Raw genomic sequence first — 24610 nt, forward strand, 5'->3', positions numbered from 1 at the left:
CTCACTTGAGTGAAGCTCATATCCGTCCGACTATTGCCAGGTTAGCAAATTTGGATCTCTTAGGAAAAAAAAGTTACAGAAGCTACAAATAAATTTGTTAAATTATTGTTAAAAAATTCCTGTGCAATGAACTTCAATTAATCAATAAAAAGTTGCCTACCCCGACATCAAATTATCTCCTCTCATGCGGCTCCACGCGGTAGCATTGACACGACAACACACCAAGTGACAAACAAATGTAGTGTAACACACACAAACAGCCCAAAGGCACTTCCACCACCGCCTCAATTGAAGCATCTCAGAGCGAGCAAAGAACGCCGACTTGTTCTCCGCCGTCACGCCAGGCCGCTGGCACATGCGCGCCGCTGTCTTTCGTCCCTTTGAAAAGCGTCAAAGCGCTGGCGCCGCCGATTCTGACGACCACTTAAACCGGATTAAGATCGGAATCGCGCGAGGAGGCGGCGACATGACTGCGCAGCACGCGGCGAGATGGACATTGCGTCTTTGTTTGTCTTTGATGGGAGCTAAAGACGGTCAGCTGATGTTGTGGAGTCTGGTTGCCCGCCTCCCCCGTCCTTGGACGAGACAACAAAAATCATGGGGTAAGCAGCACTGGAACACGTGGCCTGTCAACCGCCAAAAGGAAGACTTTCCAAGTCTTGGGATGATGAATGGCCTTTTTGGAGGCCTCAATGTGTCCGAAATCTTTCCAGTTTTATCAAGGGAGGATAACCTGGTGACATTTTTAAAATTTTCCAAGATACAACCACCAAAGCCTCACTCAGTAGTGCCCTGTAGATATTGAGAAAATTGCTTATTTTCATACCATACCTCTTTTCATATTGGTTAAGATGGTATCTCACTGAGCAAATTTTGGGTTTTCGCTAAGGTTCGTAAAAGATGTTTGCAGACATTCTTTAGTTGTCACAATCATTTCAAAACAGTTCAAAATGTATTTGCGAGAAGAAAAACTGTGTGACAAGTAAAAACCGTCTGTTGAAACCTTTGCAATCTTTTGCAAACTTTTACAAAGCCTGACAAAATTACTAAATTTGCTCTGTTCCTAAGCATTTGACTTTCACAGATACCAACTTTACAACATGCCCGCCACATAGTTACTTACATCTACGCTATATGCAGTTTTCAATTTGCCTACTTCATGCCCAAAAACTTGCCAATTTTTGCAGTTGGGTGTATACTGGTACATTTTAGGGTTCAAGTGGTGGAAACTGGAAACTGGAAACAGTTTCACCAATCAATAAAAATTGGTTGGATGTCTATCATAACATAATAATGGCCCAAAGAGACAAGTCTGAAATTGAACAGGCAGTCGGCCATCTTGGCAGGTGTTTTTGTGGAGAATTCCAAGCATCCTTTGAGATAATTTAGTTATTTATTTTGCAACGGTTGTGGACTCACCAATTATGGATGTATGTGTATCGTGGTGAAAATGTGTTTACAGTATATATTTATATAAGGGGTGTAACAAAAAAAACATTTTGAATCAGAAAATCGGTTTTGAATTGATGAACCAAATCCAATTGTTGCATCCTTGTATCGCATTGCACCTATGTATAAATTGTCTTTTATGAGAGGGGTATACCAGATATAAACCATTTTGACGTTGCCAATGATTTATTGTTTCTTTGAATTTAACTTGGATAGATTGAATTTGGAAAGCTTTTACGTGTCGTTGCATATAAATAAACATGACATAAGTCACTAAAGCCAACCGAATCGTTGCATTTTTGATTCATACCGTACCCCATGAATCGAGAACTGCATTGAATCGTCTTTTGTGGAGAGACGAGCACCATATGACCAGCAATGAAGCTCTTAATACAAAGTTGACAACTTTTCTTTAATAAGATGTAAGATTGATTGAGCTGGTTTAATTCAATTACACACATTGTGGTATTTTTAAGACCATTAAATGGCAGATTCAAAGGATTAAATGTCATTTTTAAGAATTATAAAAGCCCTTATTTGGGGAAAATTCCATTTAAGATATTTTTTTTTGTGTTTTACCCAAAACTCATAAAATGTTGTTTTTTTTTGTGTGCATGCTAAATTAAATACTTAAAGCCAAATAAAATGTGGAATGATTTGTTAACTGGCCTATTCATTCATTCAAATGTGACCATTTAAATTTATTAAAACACCCATTTCCATGCAGAGCTAATGATGTTAAATCGTGAACTAAATTATGATGAAAAAAAAAAAGTTAACTATACTGTATTTTTCTTGTGAGTTTCCTTTTTAATTTTTTTTTTTTACATTTTATTTACATTTTATTTTTTGGGTTATTTTCCAAATTTTTTCCAGTCAACTCGCTGTTATAGGTCGAACATTTGGGATTTCCCAGCATTGTGGAATGCAGCATTCCAAATTTCTTGGTAAGATGAAGAATTAAGATTGAGGAGGAACGACAACCGGGTCGACTGATGAAGGGAACTTTTGTCCGCGAGGTCAGCCCTTGTAACGAAGAACAAAAAAGTACAAAGTGGGGTTCTTTGGAGGGCGCACTGATGTTCTTGCCCCAGGTGACCGCGGTGATGACATGTTCAGGCTCCAGCAATAAACAGCCACAGACTGACGCCGTCTGAGGACGACTGTGGCGCCCGCAGGAACGCTTGGCATATCTGCTGCGATCGGGGGACCGATTACGGACGAGCAATCCCGATTGTCTCGAGAAATACACGTCACGAAGAGTGACGAATGGCGATCTGCTCGCACGACTGCGGACGCTTAATTCTTGTTAGGCGGCGCATTTCCTTGAAAGTGCAGCTCGCCAAAAAAAGAAGCATCACAAATAGATTCACGAGGCCGAGTTTCTGCCTGAATGTGCAAGCTTTGTGCTTTGAGATCAAGACAATAAGCAGAAAATGCATTTTAAAATTAAGAATCATAACTTAACCTTGATTATACTGTCCATTGAGAATCATATCATTATCCTTTGAAACACACTGATCAATACAACTTGAATATCTATATTGTCACAGCCCAATTGTATAGTATTTTTATTACAGTGACTCATGAAACGACATTACTAGAGTCCGACACGTGGATTTTTTTTGTGGCAGATGCCGCTTCCGATATTTGGCAGAATAAAATTCAGATTACCGGTTAATTTAAAAAAATAAATAAATAAATATAAATATATATATATATAATGAATAAATTACTTTTTTTTTTATATTCCCCTTTGACTTTTAAGTCTTTGACTGTAAAATTTGTTCTGCATTTCTCTAAAAAAAAGGGGGGGGGGGGGGGGCATACGACTAACAATTCCAAGTGAAAAAGTAGATTTTGATATTCAGCAACTTCACTCTCATTTACATAGATATTGTGATTTATCATGTCAGATTTTTTTTGTAACATTGATACTGTTTGAACAATATCAGCATTTTTATTCATCTTCCATTGTTGATTGTACATGGGGTAAATTCTAATTCACATATTTTAGTAAATAGCAACAATATTGCCATTTGTCTCAGTCAGAAAACTTTATTTATCCCTTGTGCATCGACACCAGCATTGTCCCTGGATGGGTTCTGCCAGAACGACAGCTACTCTGCCAGCTTATGAATGAATTGTGTCACTTTTCACACCTGTTTCTATTCAAAATCTCACTTTGTGTGAGTGTGTGCGTGCTTTGAGCTGGTAAGGGGTGGTACATGTGCGTATACGCAAGCGGTTAAATTAGCCTCTAATTGTATTAACGGTGGATTATGCCTTCCAGTTGGATTTTTCCTTTTTATATGCTCTCTTTGTGTGTTTTATACGTTTTAAAAGCGAGAAAAGGCGGCGGCGATGGTGGGAAGGGGAAGGGGGGGTGCGCATCGTGGGGTTGGCTTCGTTTACGAGCTGCGATCACGGCTGTCTCTCGTTACACCGCCCGTGTGTACAAATAGGCAGGGAGCTCAGCCAGCAACGGGAGTGTTAGCGATAATGTGTACGAGATCGCGTCCCAGTCTGCCAGCTAACACGCTAACACCACCGCCCCTCCCTGTTTGAGGCAGGCAGCCATGAACGTGAATAACAGTTATGGAGGGGGGAGGAGGGGGCATTAGTGCCAGGGTGGAGGGGGGTGAGGCATGCTTGTGAATTCCATCTAATTACTCCATCACATAATTTCACAAATTGCCTTTTCAGAGGGGAGAAGGGGGCAGCGCACGGGGCGCGTCGGGGGATCGGAGGCCCGAGCTTTCATTTACTACTCATTTCTTGTTAAATTAAACAAGAAAATACCATTTGGATGAAAGCAAAGGGGGTTAGGGGCAGCAGGGTGTCCATTCCAAATGCATGATGGGAAGCTTTGAAAAGGCGATACCATGTTTCCTCCTCAGAGGCCAGCGCTGCAGCTCTGAAACTTATGCCAAGGCTTCGCAGGCATTGAGTTACTCGTCACCACGTTTCCGCCAAGAGGTCCAGTTCAGTTCACCTTGTACAATTTCAAACGGTGAACCCTGGTCCCCTTCCAGTTTTTGCCATTTCTAACGGAAACAGTCACAAAATATTCTGATCGTACCACACATTTTTTTAACACTTTTTAGGTTAAAGTAGTACGGACCGGTTTGCTTGGATAGGGCGGAGCTAAAAATATTGCTGTCCATTGATTGGTCCACTGAAAATCTCTTACATATCGCATAGTGCGATGAAAAATTCGAGAGACTATGTTTCAGTATTAGCCTTACGGTGTCACTTTCATAACATTTATTTTGGATTAATTCTGTTAAGAAAACACGATACAAACTCCAACTTTCATAAATTTTGATAAAATGTGTGGTAGACATATTTTGCTGTTTGTGTTGGGGAAAAAAAAAAAAAAAAAATCAACCCGCTTTATTTGGTGTACGTACAGTTCACTTGTATGTTGTGTGGCTAAAAGCAATGCTGTCCACTGATTGGTCGACAGATTTGCCACTCTTGTTGGATTAATTCTTCGAGCAGCCTATCAATAAAACGTCAGCCTGCTTTATCAAACTACACGACTTCATGGAAACTTCAGCTTTGGTACATTTCACCAGTTAGGAGAAATTTTGAGTCAGGTACCACACAGTCTGTTGTGCATTTTGCAAGTTCTATTGTAACCAGTCTGAAAAAATCCTCACCCATGCGATATGTACCTATACAATATAGTTTAGTTATGAACAAAACTATATTACTTGGGTGGAAACATGGCTTTTATCTTAATACTTTCACTCAGAACGTCAAAATTATTGATGACATCTGAGTACCACTGATCTCAGAAATTAACAATGTTTCTCACTAGAATTGGGCAAACCCCAAAAGCTTAACGAAGATGCGCAAACAGCTGGATGCTGGAAGAATGCCTGCTGCCACCTCCTCCGACATCTCCTGGCAACTCCATCCCGCCACCCACCTTCCCTTCCACTCAGGCACAACGGCGACTCCCCTGAGGGCCCGAACGTAAGCGGGGGGCCCGCTGCTCCAGTCTGGTTTTGCTGTATCAACATTTTCTCCTGCATGTGCGCTCAATTATTAAATACACTTGAAAGATAATGGGGGGGTTAGTTTTGCGTGCATGCGTACAATTGGTGCAACACAAAAAAAGCAGCAGCTCAGACAGTGAGGCAGCTCGTAAGTGTGGCATTAAGCGGAAAGTAGTGCGATGAAAATGATGGCGATACAGTAAAAATGATACGTGCAATAAAACCAGGCTGCTGCAGTTATTCAGATGAGTCTCACATAGCCTTGCTTCCTTTATCGCAGTTTTTTTGTTTTTGCTGGGACCTCCATAGCAAAGTGCCCAAGCCAACTGCCTGCTGAGACATTTTATAAATAAATAAAATAAATTATATATATATATATATATATATATATATATATATATATATATATATATATATTTTTTTTTTTTTTTACGTAGCTGGGAGAACAGCAAAACATATATAAACAAATCATATGGTTTCTGCATATTACTGATTTTCACCTATTGTAGGTGGCCTGAAACAAATCCCCCTTGATTAAGGGGCGGGTCGACTATACTGCAATTACATATTTCTTGGCCATTTAGATCCATAGTGTGAATCCAGCCTTGTATGCTGAGGGACTAAAGCTAGCCCACAGTATTGGCGTGACATTTCGGGTGGGATGAGTTCAAGTGTAAAGATGAACTCCATCAAGCCCCTCACTGAGCAAGGAAATGCCCTGGTGTGATCTTGTGGTCTAGCTGCCGCTATCAGCACACTGAGTGAAATCACAAGCTGCTTCTCACCATTCGCCGTCTCGTTGAAAGAATTACATATTTGTTTTTAATAAGCGCTCCGTCAAAGCGTCTCCACAAGCCGCTAACCGGAGGGTGTGCGCCTGGCTCGGAGCGGATGACAACACAAGTGTGTGTTTATGAGAGAGAGGTGCAGCGTGACAGTAGAAGAAGAATGAGAGGCGCTGTGATCCGGCGAGCATTGATGTGTTGTTTGACGTGCTAAAAACCAAAGTGGCAGCGGTGGCGTAGAGATGTTTTCACATGAAATGTGAATCTGAGAGCAAATGAGGATAAAAATATATGAATGGCGACTGCCATTTGACAGTAATGACTTGTTTTACAATATTACTGGCCCAAATTCAAGAAAAATGCTAACTTCAAATCAAAGTCGCCACCATCCTATAGGAAGTAAGCCAAAGAAAGGAGCAGTATGTGTCAACACGCTTATAACCTCTCAAAATGGAAGCATTCTATATAGCTGGACAAAACAGAAAGTTACAGAAATGGAAGCACCACATGCTGATTGAGTGAAAGGAATTATTTTAAAGGTCCCATGCCTACTTTATTTAAAAGAAAAAAAAAGAGTGTTATATTTCTATGGTGAAATATATGGCAAATCCCAAACACGGAAGGTAACACATGCCGGCCAAGTGAATGGAATTATTTTAATGTCCCAGTGTTTCTCATACAAATCAAGACACAGAAAGACACATAACGACTAAGTGAAAAAAAATATTTAAAAATCCGAGCATTGTAGGGGGAAAAAAGAAACCCATGTATTAGAGAGGAGAGTAATACTTTGTACTTGTCATATGAGTGAATGGAATTATTTCTAAAATTCCAAACTTTTATATCACAGCATTTCATGCTGTATGTTTGGAGAAACCCAAGCCACAGACAGAAGGAGTAATATATGCTTACTGAGTAACGAATTGGCATCAGATCAATACCAGCCTTATTTCAAAGTACCGGTTACTCGTGAGGGAGGCTGATAACAGCCACCAGTATTAAAAGTAAAAAAAAAAAAAATTCGACATCGAGTAAGTGCTCCTTGCCAGTAGTTGGTGCTACGCTACGGTTGACACATCAGCGGACGGACTATGTGTGTCAGAAAGACAGAAAGATCTTTGTTCAGAATGATATGCAATTGTGTAAATTTTAATTTTACATATCATAAATACTTTTAATGGTATTGGTCTGAAAAAGAAAAAGATATTGAATGTCACTAATTTTAGATAAAGACAAACTGGAGCCACTGAGAAACAAGAACCATGTGCTAAGTGGATGAATGCAATGGGGAATTACTGTGGGGGAAAAATAAAAATAAAAAATCCAGTCAAGGAGCGTTTGTCACTCCAAACTCACCGTTAGGTGCTGGAAGAGCCACGCCCGCATGATGTTGGTGGCCACCTTGGGGAAGATGCCCCTCTTTTTGTTGCGTTTCTTCTCCTTATCCGGGTCGTCGTCATCGCCCGTGCTCGGCGAGGCCACGCTGTTGTCCAAGCCGTCGCCTGTAGAAAAATAAATAAATAAATTAATAAAAATTAGAAGGCGAGAGATTAGACGCGCCATTTGTTGACGTCAAGCACCTCAAAGGGTGATAAAATAGCGAGGAATTCCCGGGCGGATGGCGGCGAGTCTTTGTACGCAAACGCAACAATAGCCCAAAGTGAATAGCGCATCCTAAACGCATTCATTTTTAATACTTTTATAAATATCCTTGCCTTTCATAACTCCCACAGTCAAAACACAGCTCGCATCCCAGCACAAAGGACTTGTAAGGTCGCATTTCCCCACTCAGCCATCCTGGCCCGCGCAGAATTGAAACTGACAGAGAGATTTAGTCTTTATTATCCTGCATGTGGAAGCAGGGGGGGTTGGGGGGGGGCATAGTTATTCTGCCATTTGACTCGCGCTAGGAAACAGTAACACGGCGGTATAAAAGGGGAGGCAGCCAAAGAAAAGGTAGCGGCAAAAAAAACGGCGCTAACAAAGCTAGCTGCTTTTCATAACAATGGCGTCACGGATGCTTACAGCAACCTGTAGGCCTTCGATAAGGCGCTATATTAAGGCCAGTTCACCTCACCTGAGGGGGAAGACAGCTTAAAGATAGGGGGGCGTTCAAAGGCTTTTTTCGATGCTTTCACGCATATACTGTACCTATATATGCACACGCGCATCTCACCAATTACTGTTAGCACTCCATATGAGCCTAATTGTTGCTATCAGTATTCAAAATAAGAAGGTAGATGCCGTTCATCAAAGAAACACGAGGAGCGGTAAACAAGCGACTGAGCTGAGCTGCCAGTGCCAAAGAGAAAAAAAAAAAATACAAATAAAAAAAGCGCGGTGAGAATTGGCTGCGGTTATTTATTGATTACACACAAAGCACTTCTAAAGCTCGCTCGGCTTCCAGCGGCGCCGGAGCGACACCTCGCTAAACCCCGAGCACATTGATAATTAATGGGGATGTTGGCGCTAATCCGGCTGGAGATGACTTTTTTCCACGCCCGCCGCCATCAGCGGAATAATCAGCGGCCTAAAACCCGGGGCCTTTGCTCCCCATTACCTCGGGCAAAAGAATTCCTGAAAGCGCGCCTGCGGGGCACCTGAATTATACACGCCATTAGGATAGCGAAGGCGCCCCGATCGGTACTCCCGCAACACCCAGATACATATGCGCACATATGGAGAGCTTTTTAATGAAGTCGCGGTGATAAAACAAGGTTCCTGAAACACAGGTGCAAACATTAATAATGCACACATGCGCAGGAAGATGGCGGCACAACTGGTGCTTTTCGACTACAAGGACGAGGAACTTTTGGAAGACCACTGTTAACTATTTTAGAAATTTAGTTCCAGGGAAAATTTCCAGGGATGAAAGAAACCCTTCCACCTCTGAATGTATCTGATTGGATCCTTCTAACTCCAGGAACTCTGCCCCAGAACTAAGAATTTCAGGGAATCATCAGGTTGGACCGTATTAACTACTCACTAAATTGAATTCTAGACCAAGAACTTGTACCCAAGAGGCATGTCAACCATCGGAAGAAGGAACATTTGCAAGACCATTGTAGGTTTAGTCTAAATTTAGTTCCAGGAAATAGACTCCAGAACTCTTGAATGACTATTGCCTGTTTGGAACTTTGTCAAGAATGTAGTTCCGGGGTAATTCATCAGTGCCAAAAGAAGTGCCTTCCCAACCTTTGAGGGCGGGCACTTGGTTCCAATCACATAGATTCAGACATCTATGTGATTGGAACCTTTGATTCCCATAAATTATAAATTGCAAGGACTTCCTGGAAGTCTTAACAGAAGGAACCCCATGTTAAGGAATTTTCGTGTGTTTTGGATTGCAGGAACTGTTGTCTAAATTTAGTTCTAGTACCTGTAACTTGTCAAACTTCTACCCAAGAGGCATCACTATCACAGAAACTATGACTCTTTAAAAGAACCACTTTGTTTTTGGACTTCAGGAAGCCAAAACTGAGCTGGAATTAAGAACCTCAATTCAATTCCAGGAACAACAAATATCAAAAGTAGCATATGAAATGCAGGACCATTAGGAACAAAAACTCTTAGATGAGCATTGCCTGTTTTCAAAAATTGGTGTAATTAATCCAAAACAAGACCCTGGAAGGAGATAGTCCAGGAATGTGACCTGTTACAGAACCAGTACCTACAAGTACCTCAAACTTCAGGTAGCATGGCTATTGCAGGAGATTCACCCCCAAACTTGTAACTGTTATTGATTAATTTATAGCTCTGGAGTAATTCAGCAGAGATAAAAAAAAAAAAAACAAAAAAAAAAAACAACAACAACAACAACCCAGGAATAACTTTGTAAAACTACAATAACCAGAATGCAACAGCAGGTCTGGAGCCATGTAAGTAATACTGACACTCGTAACTCTTGCGAGCTTGTTTGTGAGGAAGTTTTGCATGCTCAAAGACAAAACAAAGGCATGTGGAAAGTATTCCATTGTCAACATTTCTTTAAAAACAATTTTTTGTACGGGTGCTGCCGAGCCCCCTGAAGTTCAGCCTGTGTACTGTATGTGCGTGTGTGTACGGGCGGGTCCGTCCGTGCAGTTTGTAATCCAAGAGCAGATTTTCATTGGAAGCAAATGCTCTGAATCCGCTGTAAAGACCAGCTCATGTTCAGCAAAGCCTACAATAACAAACCCAGGGGCTCGTCCCGTGCGAGTTGGGAAAACAGAAGCAAATGGCTCGCCGGCGACGGCCAGCCAGCGAGCCAGCGAGCGAGAAAAGGGAGGGAGGGAAGGAGGGAATCATGAGAAGTGTGGCAAACAACGCGTTAAGAGATGCTTGCCTTGTTTTTGTTTCCTTCTCTTACATCACGCAAACACTTCGCATCTCAACCAACAATCAAAGTCCATCTTTTAAAGTTGGGTTTTTAGCCAGGGTTACGGATTAAAAGTAGGATTTGAAAGCCAGGGGTGGGGTTTCAATTCATACATTACAAATCGGGGATTTAAACCACGTTTAGGGTTTTAAGAGAGTACTATGGTGTTAAATTAGGGGGTTCAAACCAGGTTGAGGACTTCAAGCTAGGGTTCCAAGCACAGGTTAGGATTTGTATGTGGCCAGACGAGGTTCGAAAGTAAGGTTTTCCAAAAGGTTTTAGAAAAGGTGTATTAGACAAACGTCCACATTTGTGTTGAAACTTAAAGCTTTCTTCCTGACTTTGCTGTGCAGGGTGAGCACGCTTATGCTTATGCTTACGGTTAGCGAGCAGGCAGACCACGGAGGAAGCGCCATCAATTTTATCGGCATTTCCATTCTCGCCGCAATTTGATACCAATCACCTCGGCCAGGTCTGGGGCTAATTTCTGCAAAGGGAAGAGTGGCGGCTGCTTCGGGAGGAGGAAACGGAGGAGGAAGAGGAGGAGGAGGAGGGAAGGTGGTCGACATGTTGAGGAAGTGTTTCCTCACAAAAGCCATTAATGATGGATTCAATAGAAATATATACAACATATATGCATATAGATACACTATATTTTGTATATGCACACATACATACACACGTACACACATGTATACATATGTTTTTAAGGCAGAGATAGGGTTTCAAGAAGTGGTTAGGATTTGAACTTTTAAATTAGGGATCAGGTTTGAAAAGAGATATTCAAGCTAGGTTTAGGGTTTCAAATTAACTTTAAGAATAGTTAGGGTTTCAAGATAGGGTTTTAAGGCAAGATTAAGTTTTGAAAGTAGGGGTTCAAGCCAAGGTGAGGGTTTGAAAATAGGGTTTCCAGCCAGACTGAGAGTTTCAAGAATGGGGTTTTAAAGCCAGAGTTAGGGTTTCATTTTCGAGCGTAAATCCCGGGTTAGGGTTTGAAACTAGGAGTTTCGAGGCAAATTCAGGTTTCAAGCAGGGTTTCTAAATAAAGTTTTAAAGCAGGGTTCGGGTTTGTGAACCAATGACATCACAAGTGAATAATCTAAGGCAGTGCAGTCTGTCCTTACAGTAACCAGATTGTGATATCATGACATCATCAAGCATCAAGTCACCACATTCAAGATGGCCACCCTTGCACCAAAACGCCCTCAACACGCTCAAGACGCCCACGACATGACAACAACACGGAAGAAGAGGAGCAAGAGGTTGAAGAAGGGCCGAATCAATGAAGGGTGGTGCTTGGCCGTGGGGGTGCGAGGCATATTCGCGTGTGCGCGCGTGTGTGCGCAACATGCATGCATGCATGCATGGATGTGCATCGGTCTGTGTGCGTGCGGCCTTTTCTTTATGCATGTGTGTTTCCAAGCACGGTGGTCGTGCATGTGAGTGTGTGTGTGCGTGTGCGTGCATGTGTGTGGCAATTAAGGAGCAGGCCAGTGACTGGAAGGAGCCAGGGGCAATTGAAATGCCCCGGGGCCAACCAAGGGAAAGAATATTTTATCAGTCGCCTCACACGCTGAGTACACACATGCACACACACATATAGATATATATTTATAGACATATATACACACGGAGTCACTGGGCGCCAACAGATAATGACGTAAAAAAAAAAAAGAAAAAAGTAGGTTAGCCTTGGCTGCGTTTAGCCATGCGTTTCCACTAGCATCGTTAGCATTAGCCTTTCCTTGCTCATTCTGCTCAGGTGGATTTTATTTTTTGTTTTAGATTCTCCCTTCATTCCACATTTGTCAGAGAAAGGAGCCTGGGTTGGAAAAAGAAATTGGGGGGGGGAATAAATCCTGGTATTAGATCTAAAAACGTGCAATCGACATCTACGACTGTATATTTGCAACAAGCGGAGCATAATGGCGTTTATAATGGGAAAAAAATGTTTGTGATTGGGATGCTTTTGGAGAATGAAAAATCCATATAAAAGTTTTTCTAGAATGTTTTTAAGAGAGAAATACGATCAATCAACAGGTACGAATTAATTTTAGGGAGTGTACTGACGCTGTGGTGTTGAGGCAAGAAAAGCCTGGCCACCCACCATTGATTGATGAAAGATGAAAATAAAGGGCATTCTTGCTATTAGTTAGTTTTAGTTGATATTCTTAACTTAAGTTGTAGTTTCATTTGGTTTCTGTTTTTATTCAAGCATTTTCATTTTCATTTATGTTGTTAATAAAAATGTGATTTTTCTCATTTATTTTATCATTACTTTTCATTAACTCTAATAACTTTGGTATTGACATGGATAAAATCCAGCTGTTGTTGAATGAAGATAACATCTACAGATAGAAGATTCCTGACACATTTTGATCCTATTAGGGCACACTGCAAAATTGCCATCTTGCAGCAGATTGCAGAAATATCTAATCTATACAATTGATCTTGTTGCAAATAAACATTCTACCTACAAGTTATCACATGTACACATCATTTCACCACAATTTGAAATAAACACGTCGCGTGGATTTCATCTGCAACGTACAGAACAGGAGTGTTGAACAAGAGAACGCCATCAAGACAGCTAATGACGCTTCATCTCTTTTGTGTTCCGTCTCAAGGCGAATGCTGACATTATCGAGCGCTATCTAGGCTAATCTGTTATGATCTGATTACGAGCCGTCGCTCGCGCCGCGTCACGTCGGAGGTGTCGGACGTTTTTCCGCCGCCTGGAAAAATGAACGGCCGCCAAGTTCTGCCACTCGGTCATGTGCGAAACCGCGCCGTCTTGCTTCCGGCGCCACGTGGGAGAATTATGACATTTAAGCTTTCTAATACATCCATTTGTTTCCCCACAAGTGCCAAGAGCACAAAGGGTGATGAATATTAGCTTTGTGCCAGATGTCATGAGCACGGGGATCGTTTACAGATGGCTAAACGCTTTTATTTTTTTTTGAGAGAGATGTTTGTGTGAGATTTTATGGAGCGCGAGTTGGATTTGAAAGGGAGAAGGAGTTCTTTGAGGTGATGTCACGTGAAGGCTCATTTCTGCGTTGTCAAGTGACCTCCGTCGGGCTCGTCTCCCGTGGGCCCCGGTCGGCTCTTTTTGGAGTTTCACAAGCAGAGCGTCTCACATAACGGCGGGCGGGCGGGCAGGCGAGACCCAGGCCTCGGGGCCTCGCTATCGTGTTCCACACGGGAGACGCGCTACACTCTTGTGGAGCAGGTGAGAAGAAACCCGGCTGAAATCCAGGTGCTGCTCACAAGAGGCAACATTCACGCAGGGGGGCAAAATCACAGCCAGCTTGGATTTTCTTTTCAGTTATGTGTGACTTTTTCTTGGCAAGGATATGCGATCAAATCTGGAAAAGATCGGATATGCAACCCGGTGTTGAAACGGTCGAAATCCTGTCGACGTCGACAGACCATAACAGTAACATCGATGGAAGATCATTTACGATTAAACAATCCAGACTACATTGAAAAATACTTAGACTTTATGTGATTTAGGGCCCTGTTGAAATGGACAAAATCCAATCCTAAAACAATTTCCAATCAAAATACTAGTGCTCAGACTCACTCCAAAAACCTCCAACTCACCATTCATGTAAACGCCGCAGAGTGGCATTCTAATCGATTCGCATATTGTGCTTTTCTGAACAAAAACAACAACAAAACCTTCAACAGATGAAAAACCAATTTTGATAAAAATAGTAAAGTATTGAGTACATCAGACGGTGGGTACCCTAAGAGCTTTACAAAGCCTTTCATTCACTTATTAGCTAACTTAAGCATTGAACTGGAAAGCACAGCGAAAGTCTGCTGCTTTTACGCCTAAAAAGTTTTAGTCTTAGTTTAAAGTGGCTTATACTAACGAGGAGCCTGCTCCACATTGTGGCTAAAGGTAGAATCCAAAGAAGTCAATTATTGTGCCTATTGGTGTACAAAATAAATCTTGCACACTGACCGGCATCAGCGACATCCTAAAGCTAAGCTAGCTAAACAAAATGCTAATCTAGTTTAAGAAACATTTTCCTTAGGTCAAAAATATTTTTTTTTTTTTTTTTTTAAACCATGCGTGACGTGACTGCATAGGAAGAAGGCTTACAACAGAGGTGTGTTCCACTGCCAAACAGTCGATTTAAAGCTCATTAGCTGGCTCACTATCTACATACACGTTATGGCTAAAGGAACCAGTTAGCTAGGTCATACACGTTGAGCTTCCTTAAAGGCACAGTACACAGTATTAAGAGATTTCATTCTGGTCAGCTGCGATTGGCTGGCAACCAGTCCAGGGTGTCCCCCGCCTACTGCCCAAAGCCGGCTGAGATAGGCTCCAGCACCCCCCGCGACCCTTGTGAGGAATAAGCAGTCAAGAAAATGGATGGATGGATGGATGGATTCTGATCATAATGCAAAAATTTTCAAAAAAAAAAAAATCACTCGAATCCCCATTCGAATCACCACCGATTTTGTGCACAGCCGTTTAAAATATTTAGGACCGCGAGCTGAAGTGGAATTCGCATTTATACATGAAACGTCAACAGAAAGAAACAAAAAAAAAACTTCTTCATAGACACACTGCATTCCCAGCAATCCTCACTGGGTTATGCAGTGCTCACAAGAAGAAGGGGGCGAGCGGTGGGATAGAAAAAAAAGTGCCGCTTATTGTATTCAGGCCATTCATAAGCTCTAAAAGGGGGGGGGGGGTTGTGGTGAGTTGGGGGCATACAGGGGGACCCTCCAGGACCCGCCCACCTCCCAAATATTCTGAACATGCTGGAATTCCTGCGAGATTCCAAAGCAGGGGTACACTTTCAAAAGCATTTCTCCTTTTACGGCGCTGAAAAACAGACACCCGTGCCATTTTTTTCTTCTTCACGGGATGTTCCACGGGGCGGAGTTCCAAAAATGGCTACTTAAAAGTATTCCAAACAACACACACTTAGACACAAGAAACTCTCTGTGACCAAAGCATTTTTTTTCACTCCGTAGATGGAGGAGAGGCGAGAGAAATACGCCCACCCCCCACCCCGACTGCGCAGCGGCGGGCGCATAATGACATGCGCTGTGGACAAAACAAGTCGGCGGCGCGGCTCGTCTAGACTTTCCCTTCCTGCCCGCGTCAGAGAGCCACGCCACTATTTTTGGATCGCAATGCGGTCAGATCGCATCCCTCCGCCAGGGTAGACTTCACATAGCGGAACATAAAAACAAACAAAACAAAAAAAAAGATGGAGTTGTCACGACAAAAAAGTGCAACGGGGTCAACTTCGTTTTGCTGCTGAGTCACATATAAGGCATGTTGTTGTGGATAATGAGTGTACTTTTGCACGTTTCTGATGACACAATATAGTACACATGCTTTAAGGAATTGTCCAATGGTAGCGCCCGCCTGTTTGGCATTCTTTTCTATGAACACATTTCTTTTACTTGACATTACTTAAGCTTTGCTATCACTAATTTACACAAGTGAAGCATTTTCCCGCTAACTCATTGCATGTTGAAGCTTCTCCAGCTAACTCAGTTTAGCATTGACAGGCATTGATTGACACACGCCAATCACGTACTTATCCACGGAAATCGGCCAATCGATTGGAGCAACATGTGGGAGGGGAAAAAACAAAACAAAAAAACAAGGGTGAATAAATACTTTTGCAAAACACTATATGATCATCATAACTAATAATTAGCCACTAGAAACGATGATGTGATTCTGCCAGTTGTTTCACACAGAGATCCAACAAATTGTACTTCCGTTTACAAGTGCAACTCTTGAGTAGACCGAGGACACACAATGAACGGGAGGCAGTGGAAAGCTTTTATGCTTGTAGCAAAAGGTCAGCTGATGTGTGTGCGTGTGTGTGTTTTATCACCAAATGTAGGTCAACGCTATTTCTGTATATACTGACGACATAATAACTGGTAAGGAATTTAGATTAAAACAGCATCAAATGTATGGCTCTTGTCTGACAACGAAGTGTGTGTGTATCTGTGCTGCGTGGTGGGTGGGGGGGGGGGGGGCAGGGGATCCTGTTGACATCGCCATAGGTGACGGCAAAAAATGTCAGCGTAAATGTGACTGCTCTCTCGGTGCCATTTTCCCCCACCGTAAAGGGTCATCACCAGGGGCCTGCCTTGACACGCCGCAAAACGGCCCCGAGCGCCGGCCAGCGACACGACATTAAACCTATGACACACACACACATGCACCCCAACACACACGTGGCTACACACGCAAACATTCACTGGCTTTTATTCCTACTTCCGGGAGAAAGAGGCCGACGGTACACGCTAAGATGAAATTGTCGGGTGATGAATTCAGCCTTTCATGTCGAGCACTTTTGCTGTGAAGCTATTGATTTTTTATTTTTTTTTTTGTAACCCTCGCTTGCCTATGTGTTACTGTGATAGCGGCCATTGTGCAAAATAGAAATAAACAGAATGACTTGGAATAATCCATAACCAAAGGAAATTTCCCGTGTGCACAATGTACTACTGTAAAGTGAATGTGACTCTCAACAGCTACTCATGAAAACAGCCATCTTACACAATAGAAATACCTATGGAATAATACTACTACTAATAATAATAATAATAACAGAAATAATCTACAATCTCAATGTGCAAATATGACTGCAATTGTTCTTGTTGTAGGTTATTCATGATAATCAACTTGCACAATAGAAACAGAGTGACTACGAAATCACCCACAGAATAAAAAAAAAAAGGGCCAATGATCACCACTACAATAAACAGAACAACTACAAATAATCCACAAAGTAAAAAAACAACAAAAAAACACATTAAACATTGGCACATGTCAGGTCATATGCTGTGATGGCGTCTCTCTCCATCTGCCATCTTGCACAACAGAAATAAACAGGATGAATTGAAATAATCCACAGAGTGAAAAGGAAAAATGACGCAGGAGGCTTCATCACACATGAGCACATGTGGGCAATTAAATTTGTTATGATAAAAGTGATCACTTCTTTCACCAGTTATTCACTATAAACACCAAAATGCACAATAGAAAAAAAACAAAAAAACAACCAGAAGCAATCCACAAGGTTAAAAATAGAAGGTTTTAAAAAATGTACAAGGCAGTAAAGTCCTATCTTGTCTGATTTTGGCGCGAAATAAATACCACAATTTGAAAATAAATACCACAATCTTAAAATAAACTCTGCAATACGGGAAGGCCAGAATAGTAATTTTGTGCTCCCTCTTACGTGTTCCAGTTGAGAGGCGAGAGGCGGCATTTTGAACTCAGATGTTTGAGGATTGGCTGGCTGACTCCAACGTAACGTTTTCAGAACGACTAGAAATTAAAAGTCACGAGCCATGCTTCATGATCAAGTAAGCAAACAATACTTTTGACTGCTTGAATGACTTCAAATAATCACAGAAAGAAATGTTATGACTAAATAATCTTAATGGAAGCGCTATTATTAGCCTGAGCTGCTATTATCTATCTGATAGGTGAGGGGTGTGGGGCTAAAATCCTGCTTTATCACCCGTGACAGCGCAACTTTACCTCGGCCGATAGATGCCCCCTAAACGTCCTGGCACTGTGAAAGTTTGTGTCCTTGATCCTTTGAGACACGTGATTCATTTTCTCATCTTTTTCTAGCGCCCGCTTGACTAAATCGAATTGGGGGGACGGTTTTTCCCCCCTTTATTTTAGTTGAGCCCGAAGGGTCTCCATCTTTGTCCCGTGTTCGCATTCAAGGACTTGTCAGCTGACTTTTGGAAAATGGCCCGCCGCCGTGCCATTGTGCCGCTAAGTGCTCTTGGCTTTTGTATGGCCTCCCACCCCTGCCCCTCAACCCTCCCCCCTTTTCCATTCAACTCCCCTCTCTCTATCTGCCACTCTTTGCTCGGAAGCTTGGAGGTGTCAAAAGCCATCTAAGAGGCAGCCAAACAATTGTGAGAGTGAACGTGAGAAGGCACATTTCATCAATACATCTTCACACCACATCTTTAGAACCGTGCCAGACTTGGCTGAGATTTCTACTTCCTGTTTTGTACACTCCACGTTATTTGTAGTCACTCTACTTATTTCTATTGTACAAGATGCCTGACGATAGGCGTCATCGCATTCCTTACAACTCTTACATTGTGCGTGCACGTGCCGGTTCACTTTTTTGGATTATTCCTGGTCGGTATTTCCATTGTGCAGTTATTATGAGTAAGTGGCAATAGGAGTGTTAAGTGTGGGAAGTGGAACTGATAAACAGGTCAGACCTGCTAAGCTGCTTCACATCATGTTTTTTCATTTACATTGAGGCTGCGGTATGTGGATTAAATATAACGTTTCAACTTCCTCCTCGCTGTCAGCGGGTCCTTGACGGGCGCAGGATGCGGCGGGAGGCGGGAGGGATTTGTAGTCCTATCAAGTCTCCCCATGCGTACCAGATAAGGACTCGTCGAGAAACAGGAAGTGAGCTGGGGTTTTACGGGCGTACTTCCTGCGTGTGGACCGAGCGATATGACCCCCATGTGGGCGGCAAACGACACTGTGGAGTCACAAACAGGAATTTTTGGAGGACTATTGTTTTTTGGAACCACAGTACTTATGTTTAATTTAGTTCTGGGGTAATGTATCAGAATTGAAAGAAGGGGATAGTGATTCTGAGAGGTCCAGGAACCTCTGGGGCAGACTTTGTAGGGCTTAAAACATCTCTGATAGGAGACTTTAAGTGCAAGAACTAAATGTTTCAGAAACTTCTGTAGGAATTTGTACTTCTGAAAGGTCCAAAAACCTTTGGAGCATTGGCCCAATCTGGTTGGCGCTTTTTAGCACAAAGACCAAAAAGTTCTGAGAACTTAAGGTTGCCTCTGAACCACAGAAACCAGGAAGTCCTGGAACCTTTCAGTGAAATGTGAAGCTCTGGACAGATCTGATTGGAGCCTTTTTAATTCCAAGACCTTCAAGTGCCGAGAAATAAAAGTTCCAGGACCCTTAAGTGGTATTTCTACATATGATCTTGGAACTTTTGAAGGACCATTGTTTTTGGAACTTTGCATAAATATAAGTTCAAGAAGACCCTGCTTTGAGGGTAGTGATCTACCTTTGGAGTTTTTTAGTTCGGGGAACTCCAATAATTAAAACCAAAAGGTTTCCTGGCACTTTAGGTGGCATATAATCCACAAGAACTTTACTCGAGACCTACAAACTTCCTAAAGACCATTATTGTCGCAATCTCGTTCTGGAGCCAAAACAAGTCCTGAACACTTTTTCCGATCAAGTCCCTTCACCCATACGTGGCCTCAACAAGGAACAGGAAGTGAGCTGGCTTTTTACAAGCCAACTTCCTACATGTGGACCAAGTGATATGACCCCCCGATTGGCCCTGTGGAGTCACTTCCTGGAGGTGGCGGGGTGACTTCCTGTAATAGGATGACCCTCACCCGTGTGTGTGTCGTGTGAGTGTGTGAGTGTTTGTGTTAAGAGGTCATCTCAGGTGAGCATCTCTTATCTCTTTGAGTTTCACTGACTCGCAGCAGCAGCGGATGATCGGGTTACGTTCTAATGTGTGTATCACAAGCCACAAGTGGCCTGCCTCGTGTTGCTTTGCAAACACACAAACAAAACAAGACCCCCAAGACACCCCTGCGGCCCCCCACCACCACTACCACCCTCCTGTGTGTTTACCTGCAGGTATTTGTTATCTGGCCCTGGCTTTCCTCTAAACACGCAACTCACTCAGGTCTTTATCTCCCACTTAAAGCTCGAAAGCTGCTATCCATGTCAAAGGGAGCACAAGGGGAGGGGAGTAGGCCTTAAGGGAGGTAATGGAAGGTGAGGAGGGTGAGGGTGTGTTGGATGGAGTGGGGCAGGGGGGGTCCATGTTTGTTGAGGGTCAGCCTCGGGTCAAGCTTCGGCCATGCTGATACGCACACACTGCTCGCCATTAGCACCGAGCATCCTGGATGCCGCTTTCAAAATGACCATTTAGGAAATTGGACTGAAAACTGAAGCATTAAACAAGGTATATGAGGTTCATATTTGGGTTTTTCAAATATCAATCAAACAAACTTTATTTATGGAGGGTGTTACGCCCAACCAATTATTAAAATCCCATTTATATTAACAGTAAATAATTTATAAATACATATATTTAGAATTACTGCGATTGGCTGGCAACCAGTCCAGGGTGTAACCCGCCTACTGGCCAAAGCCAGCTGGGATAGGCTCCAGCACCCCCTGAGACCCTTGTGAGGAGTAAGTGGTCAAGAAAATGGATGGATATTTAGATTTAATATAATATTTTATTTCATACATTTTTTTTCCATTAAAAAAAACAAAACCCCAAAATATCAAATTATTGAAGGATTTTTTTATTTTTTTTTGCAGAGTTGAAACTTCGAGTATGCAGTGGTCCACTGTAATTTTTTGAAGAATATCTTTTTTGTGACAATTTTCACTCTGTAAATCAGTCAAATTTTGAAATAGCATATATTGGCTGCCAGTTAATATTAGAAGTGTATACATAAATATTCAACTTTTTTTAATTATATGAATAAAATACATTTCAATACCATTTTTTATTATTTGTAATTATTTTTCAATTTAAAATATAAATTTTAAATCTAAAATTTATAATTAAAATATTTGAATAGGTCAATGTGCAAAAACGTATCCACTTTCTAAAATGTATATTTTTGCAACATTTTTTTTTCTGGACTCTGAAATATTTTGTTGCAGATTTAAAAGAAACATAATTTCTGACTTTTTTTTTTTTTATCTATGCGAATTTCATAAATCTACCTATTCATATTTACCAAGCACTGTTTAACCCAAATGCAGGCCAATTACAGCCTCCATTTTGGTAGGGGGAAAAAAAAATCCAATTTTTTGCCCTTTTGGAAGAAAATCCTACTAAATTCCCATGAGAGCAGGCACCATCGTTCCACCTTTAAGTGTCAGTTTTTTCTTGAGTGAGTAGAAAACATCAGGTGATTATTGAGGGGATCAAACCGGCGACATCATAGCAGGAACCCTCGCTGTGTGGCGGAGCGAGGTGATAAAATAATCCATAAGAATAAAATTTAAAGCGCTATCGACCCACATCGGATGATAAAAACAATCCTGCGGGGAAACGGGAGTGGAGGGGGGGGCTAAAATGGCGCCTCTCGCGGGTCTTCTGGGCTGGCATGAAATTGGCTTTGCGTGGGTGTCGTTTTGGAGAGCCCGCTGGTAAATTCTCCCGTTCTTTTGTTGGAAAAAGAGGGGAGGGGCGGCCGGGCGAGGGGGGGTCCGTGCATAATGGTCTTAGCCGGGGAGGTCTGGAACTGTGTCCATAAATTGAATTATTTCAATTTGAGGGCGAGCATGTGAGAGAATAATGCAGGGAGAGAGAGGGCGAGAGAGAGAAAGAGAGAGAGTGCTCATCTCTATTCCACTGCAGGCTCACATTTACAAGTGTGAATATCAAGTAAGTTGCAGGAGATTACAGATGGGGGGGCAACGGGGGGTGTTACCTTGCAGCTGGAAGCGATAGCGGATGAAAGGGAAACAAACGCCTCGATGCCACTTTTGGAAAATTCTTCTTTGAGCCAGTTTACGTGCAACATAGAAGGTATTTTCAACACAACTTTCCAAGGACCACCAAGGACCGTGAGGACTATTGTGTAAACTTAGTTTGAAGATAATTCAGATGACCCTGGTAGGGCTATGGTCCAGGTACCTTTGGGGCAGACTGTTCTGACTGAAAGTTTACCAAAGTACCAAAAAAAAAAAAAAAGTTTAAACCATTTCAAATGTTATTTGAACTGTATAAATTTAACCCTGGAACAAAGACCATTGGGAGTACCATTGTCTGTTTACACAACAGGTTAGAAGTAACTCTAGGGTGTAGTACTTTCAAGAGATCCAGGTGACTCTGTGAGCTAAACCACGATATATCATTAAACCGATAACCAGCCCATGCCTAATGTGGACAACAGAAACTATTCTGTAAGTTTAGTTCTAGGCTAACTTATCTATGCCAAAAGAAGCTACTGCAAGGACTGAAGTACTTTTGAGAGGCCCAATAACTTGGTGGTGGTGGGTTCTGCAGCATGAAGCCTTGTTAGGGCCAAATACTGGTACTACTACCACTGCGTAAAATTTCCTGGAATTTGACAACTCTGTAACGAGCAACTGAAAAGTGCATTTCTTTTATAGCTACATGTTCACCTAAAGTACCAAAAACGTTTACTTGTTCTTGAGGCTGATCCTGCACCAAAGGCATTTGACCCCCCTAACGGTGTCTTTTTATGACCCTGGGATATGACCACAGAACTAAATTTAGACGACAGTTCATGTCAGCCGAACACACAATTGTCATCTAAAGGGTCCCAGTTCTGAGCTAGATCCTGTGGTTGAACTGCTCTATACTGTATGTAGATAAACTTATTATATAGTCCTATACAGTATGAGTGAGTACGTTGGTGTCAGGGAGGAGGTGCAAATATCCGTGAGACAATATAATAGGGAGCAGAGCATATGGCACAGTGGTAGGCAGCAGGCTATTTATCCTCATCATCCTCTTTGGAGGCTAAAATTAGCACTTTGCTGTTTGTAGCTCTAAGCCAGACCACTGTGACGGGCCTAATAATAAACAACAACAACAATAGAAGAAGAAGAGCCAAGCTGGCACCCCCACTTCCTGTTTCTTCACCAACTTTTACCAGGACATGACATGGCCGGTCATCAGGAGGCGTGCGAGTGTCTCGCAATTGTCGCAGTTTTGCCATCCGAGACCCCCGCGTGTCAGGAAATCCTGGATTTCCTCAACATGGACCCCCCCTGGCTGGCTTAAGAGCGTAGGATGATGATGGCGCTAATCTCTTCATCAAACGGCTAAATAAACATTTGTGCAAGTGTGTGTGAGGCAAGAGGCATTCCGTGCAAATGTGGACAAAAAGTATTGAGACAAAGCACACAGTCCATCAATGAGACCATGACTGTTTGGACCTTTGGGTGGGGTCATATTGACACCATATCAAAACTACAACTTTCATACTTCTATAACATTAGCATTAAGCTAACAAGCGTTTATTTGCGTGAGCATTTTGGTGTTAATATTTTGTTTTATACAGATTGACTTCACACTTCGTCTTCCATAGCAGCTTCCTTTGTTGTCTCTGCGCTTGCCGTACTGTCATTCTGTGACACTCCAACGTTCCCACGGGTGCGAGCTCCACGTTAACCTTTTCACTTGGACATGATACCACATTTGAACCGTGTCATATCTATATTCGTAAAATCAAAGGATTCGCACTCAGTCATTTGGCCAAAGAAGCACACTAATTATGGTGTGCACCAAAATCTGAAATAAAAGAATTGAGTCTTTGCGCGACACTTTTGGAAAAGGTCCCATTCCACAATGAGCTTTGCTGCGCGTTGAACTCTGCTGTGTGTAAATAGTATCTTTGAGCAAAACACCAGCAATTAGATATAGGATCGGTACTCTCAAATTAAAGAAGAGCGCTTCCTGTAAACAAACGAGCGAGAATGTGCGTACATCGTTAGTGGGCCCAAAATTGCAACATGGAAACTAAAGATAAAAATAAAAATAATTAATAATAAAATTGCATTCATTTAAATAAATACTTAAAAATAGATCTGAACATTTTTTTTCTTTTATCTTAAGTAAAAATACATTAAAAGCATATTTTGTAAAAAAAAAAAAAAAAAAAAAAAAAAAAAAAAAAGACAAATATTTATATAAATTACAGTCAATTGTAAATTTTTGTGTCGACTAATTTTTGTGATCGGCTCAACTGAGTTTGCCAACTTTTTTTCCCAGCTCTCACTTTAACCAATACATCATAGATAATTCCGGTAGTTACCTGTGTGCCAATTGGAACATATTTTTAAATAAATACAATATATACACTTACATACAAATTTTCTATTTTTGTCGTGTTGTTTTATGTTAATTTTTGTTATTACATTTTTAAATAATTCATTAAAACGATATATGGAAAAAAATCACTGTGTTAATTTCAAT

General features: G+C 41.8%; 1 protein-coding gene across 2 annotated transcripts in view; it reads right to left on the reverse strand.

Moving 5' to 3' along the window:
* The window catches only part of meis1b (Meis homeobox 1 b), a 201667-nt gene that overhangs the window by 37746 nt on the left and 139311 nt on the right, over positions 1–24610 (reverse strand). For both annotated transcript variants that reach the window (XM_077494845.1, XM_077494844.1), the window contains one exon: positions 7598–7743. In XM_077494845.1, coding sequence (XP_077350971.1) covers positions 7598–7743 — 146 coding nt within the window. The remainder of the gene's footprint in view (positions 1–7597; positions 7744–24610) is intronic.

This window comes from Festucalex cinctus, chromosome 14 (assembly GCF_051991245.1).
Source record: "Festucalex cinctus isolate MCC-2025b chromosome 14, RoL_Fcin_1.0, whole genome shotgun sequence".
NCBI classification, from domain to species: Eukaryota; Metazoa; Chordata; class Actinopteri; order Syngnathiformes; family Syngnathidae; genus Festucalex; species Festucalex cinctus.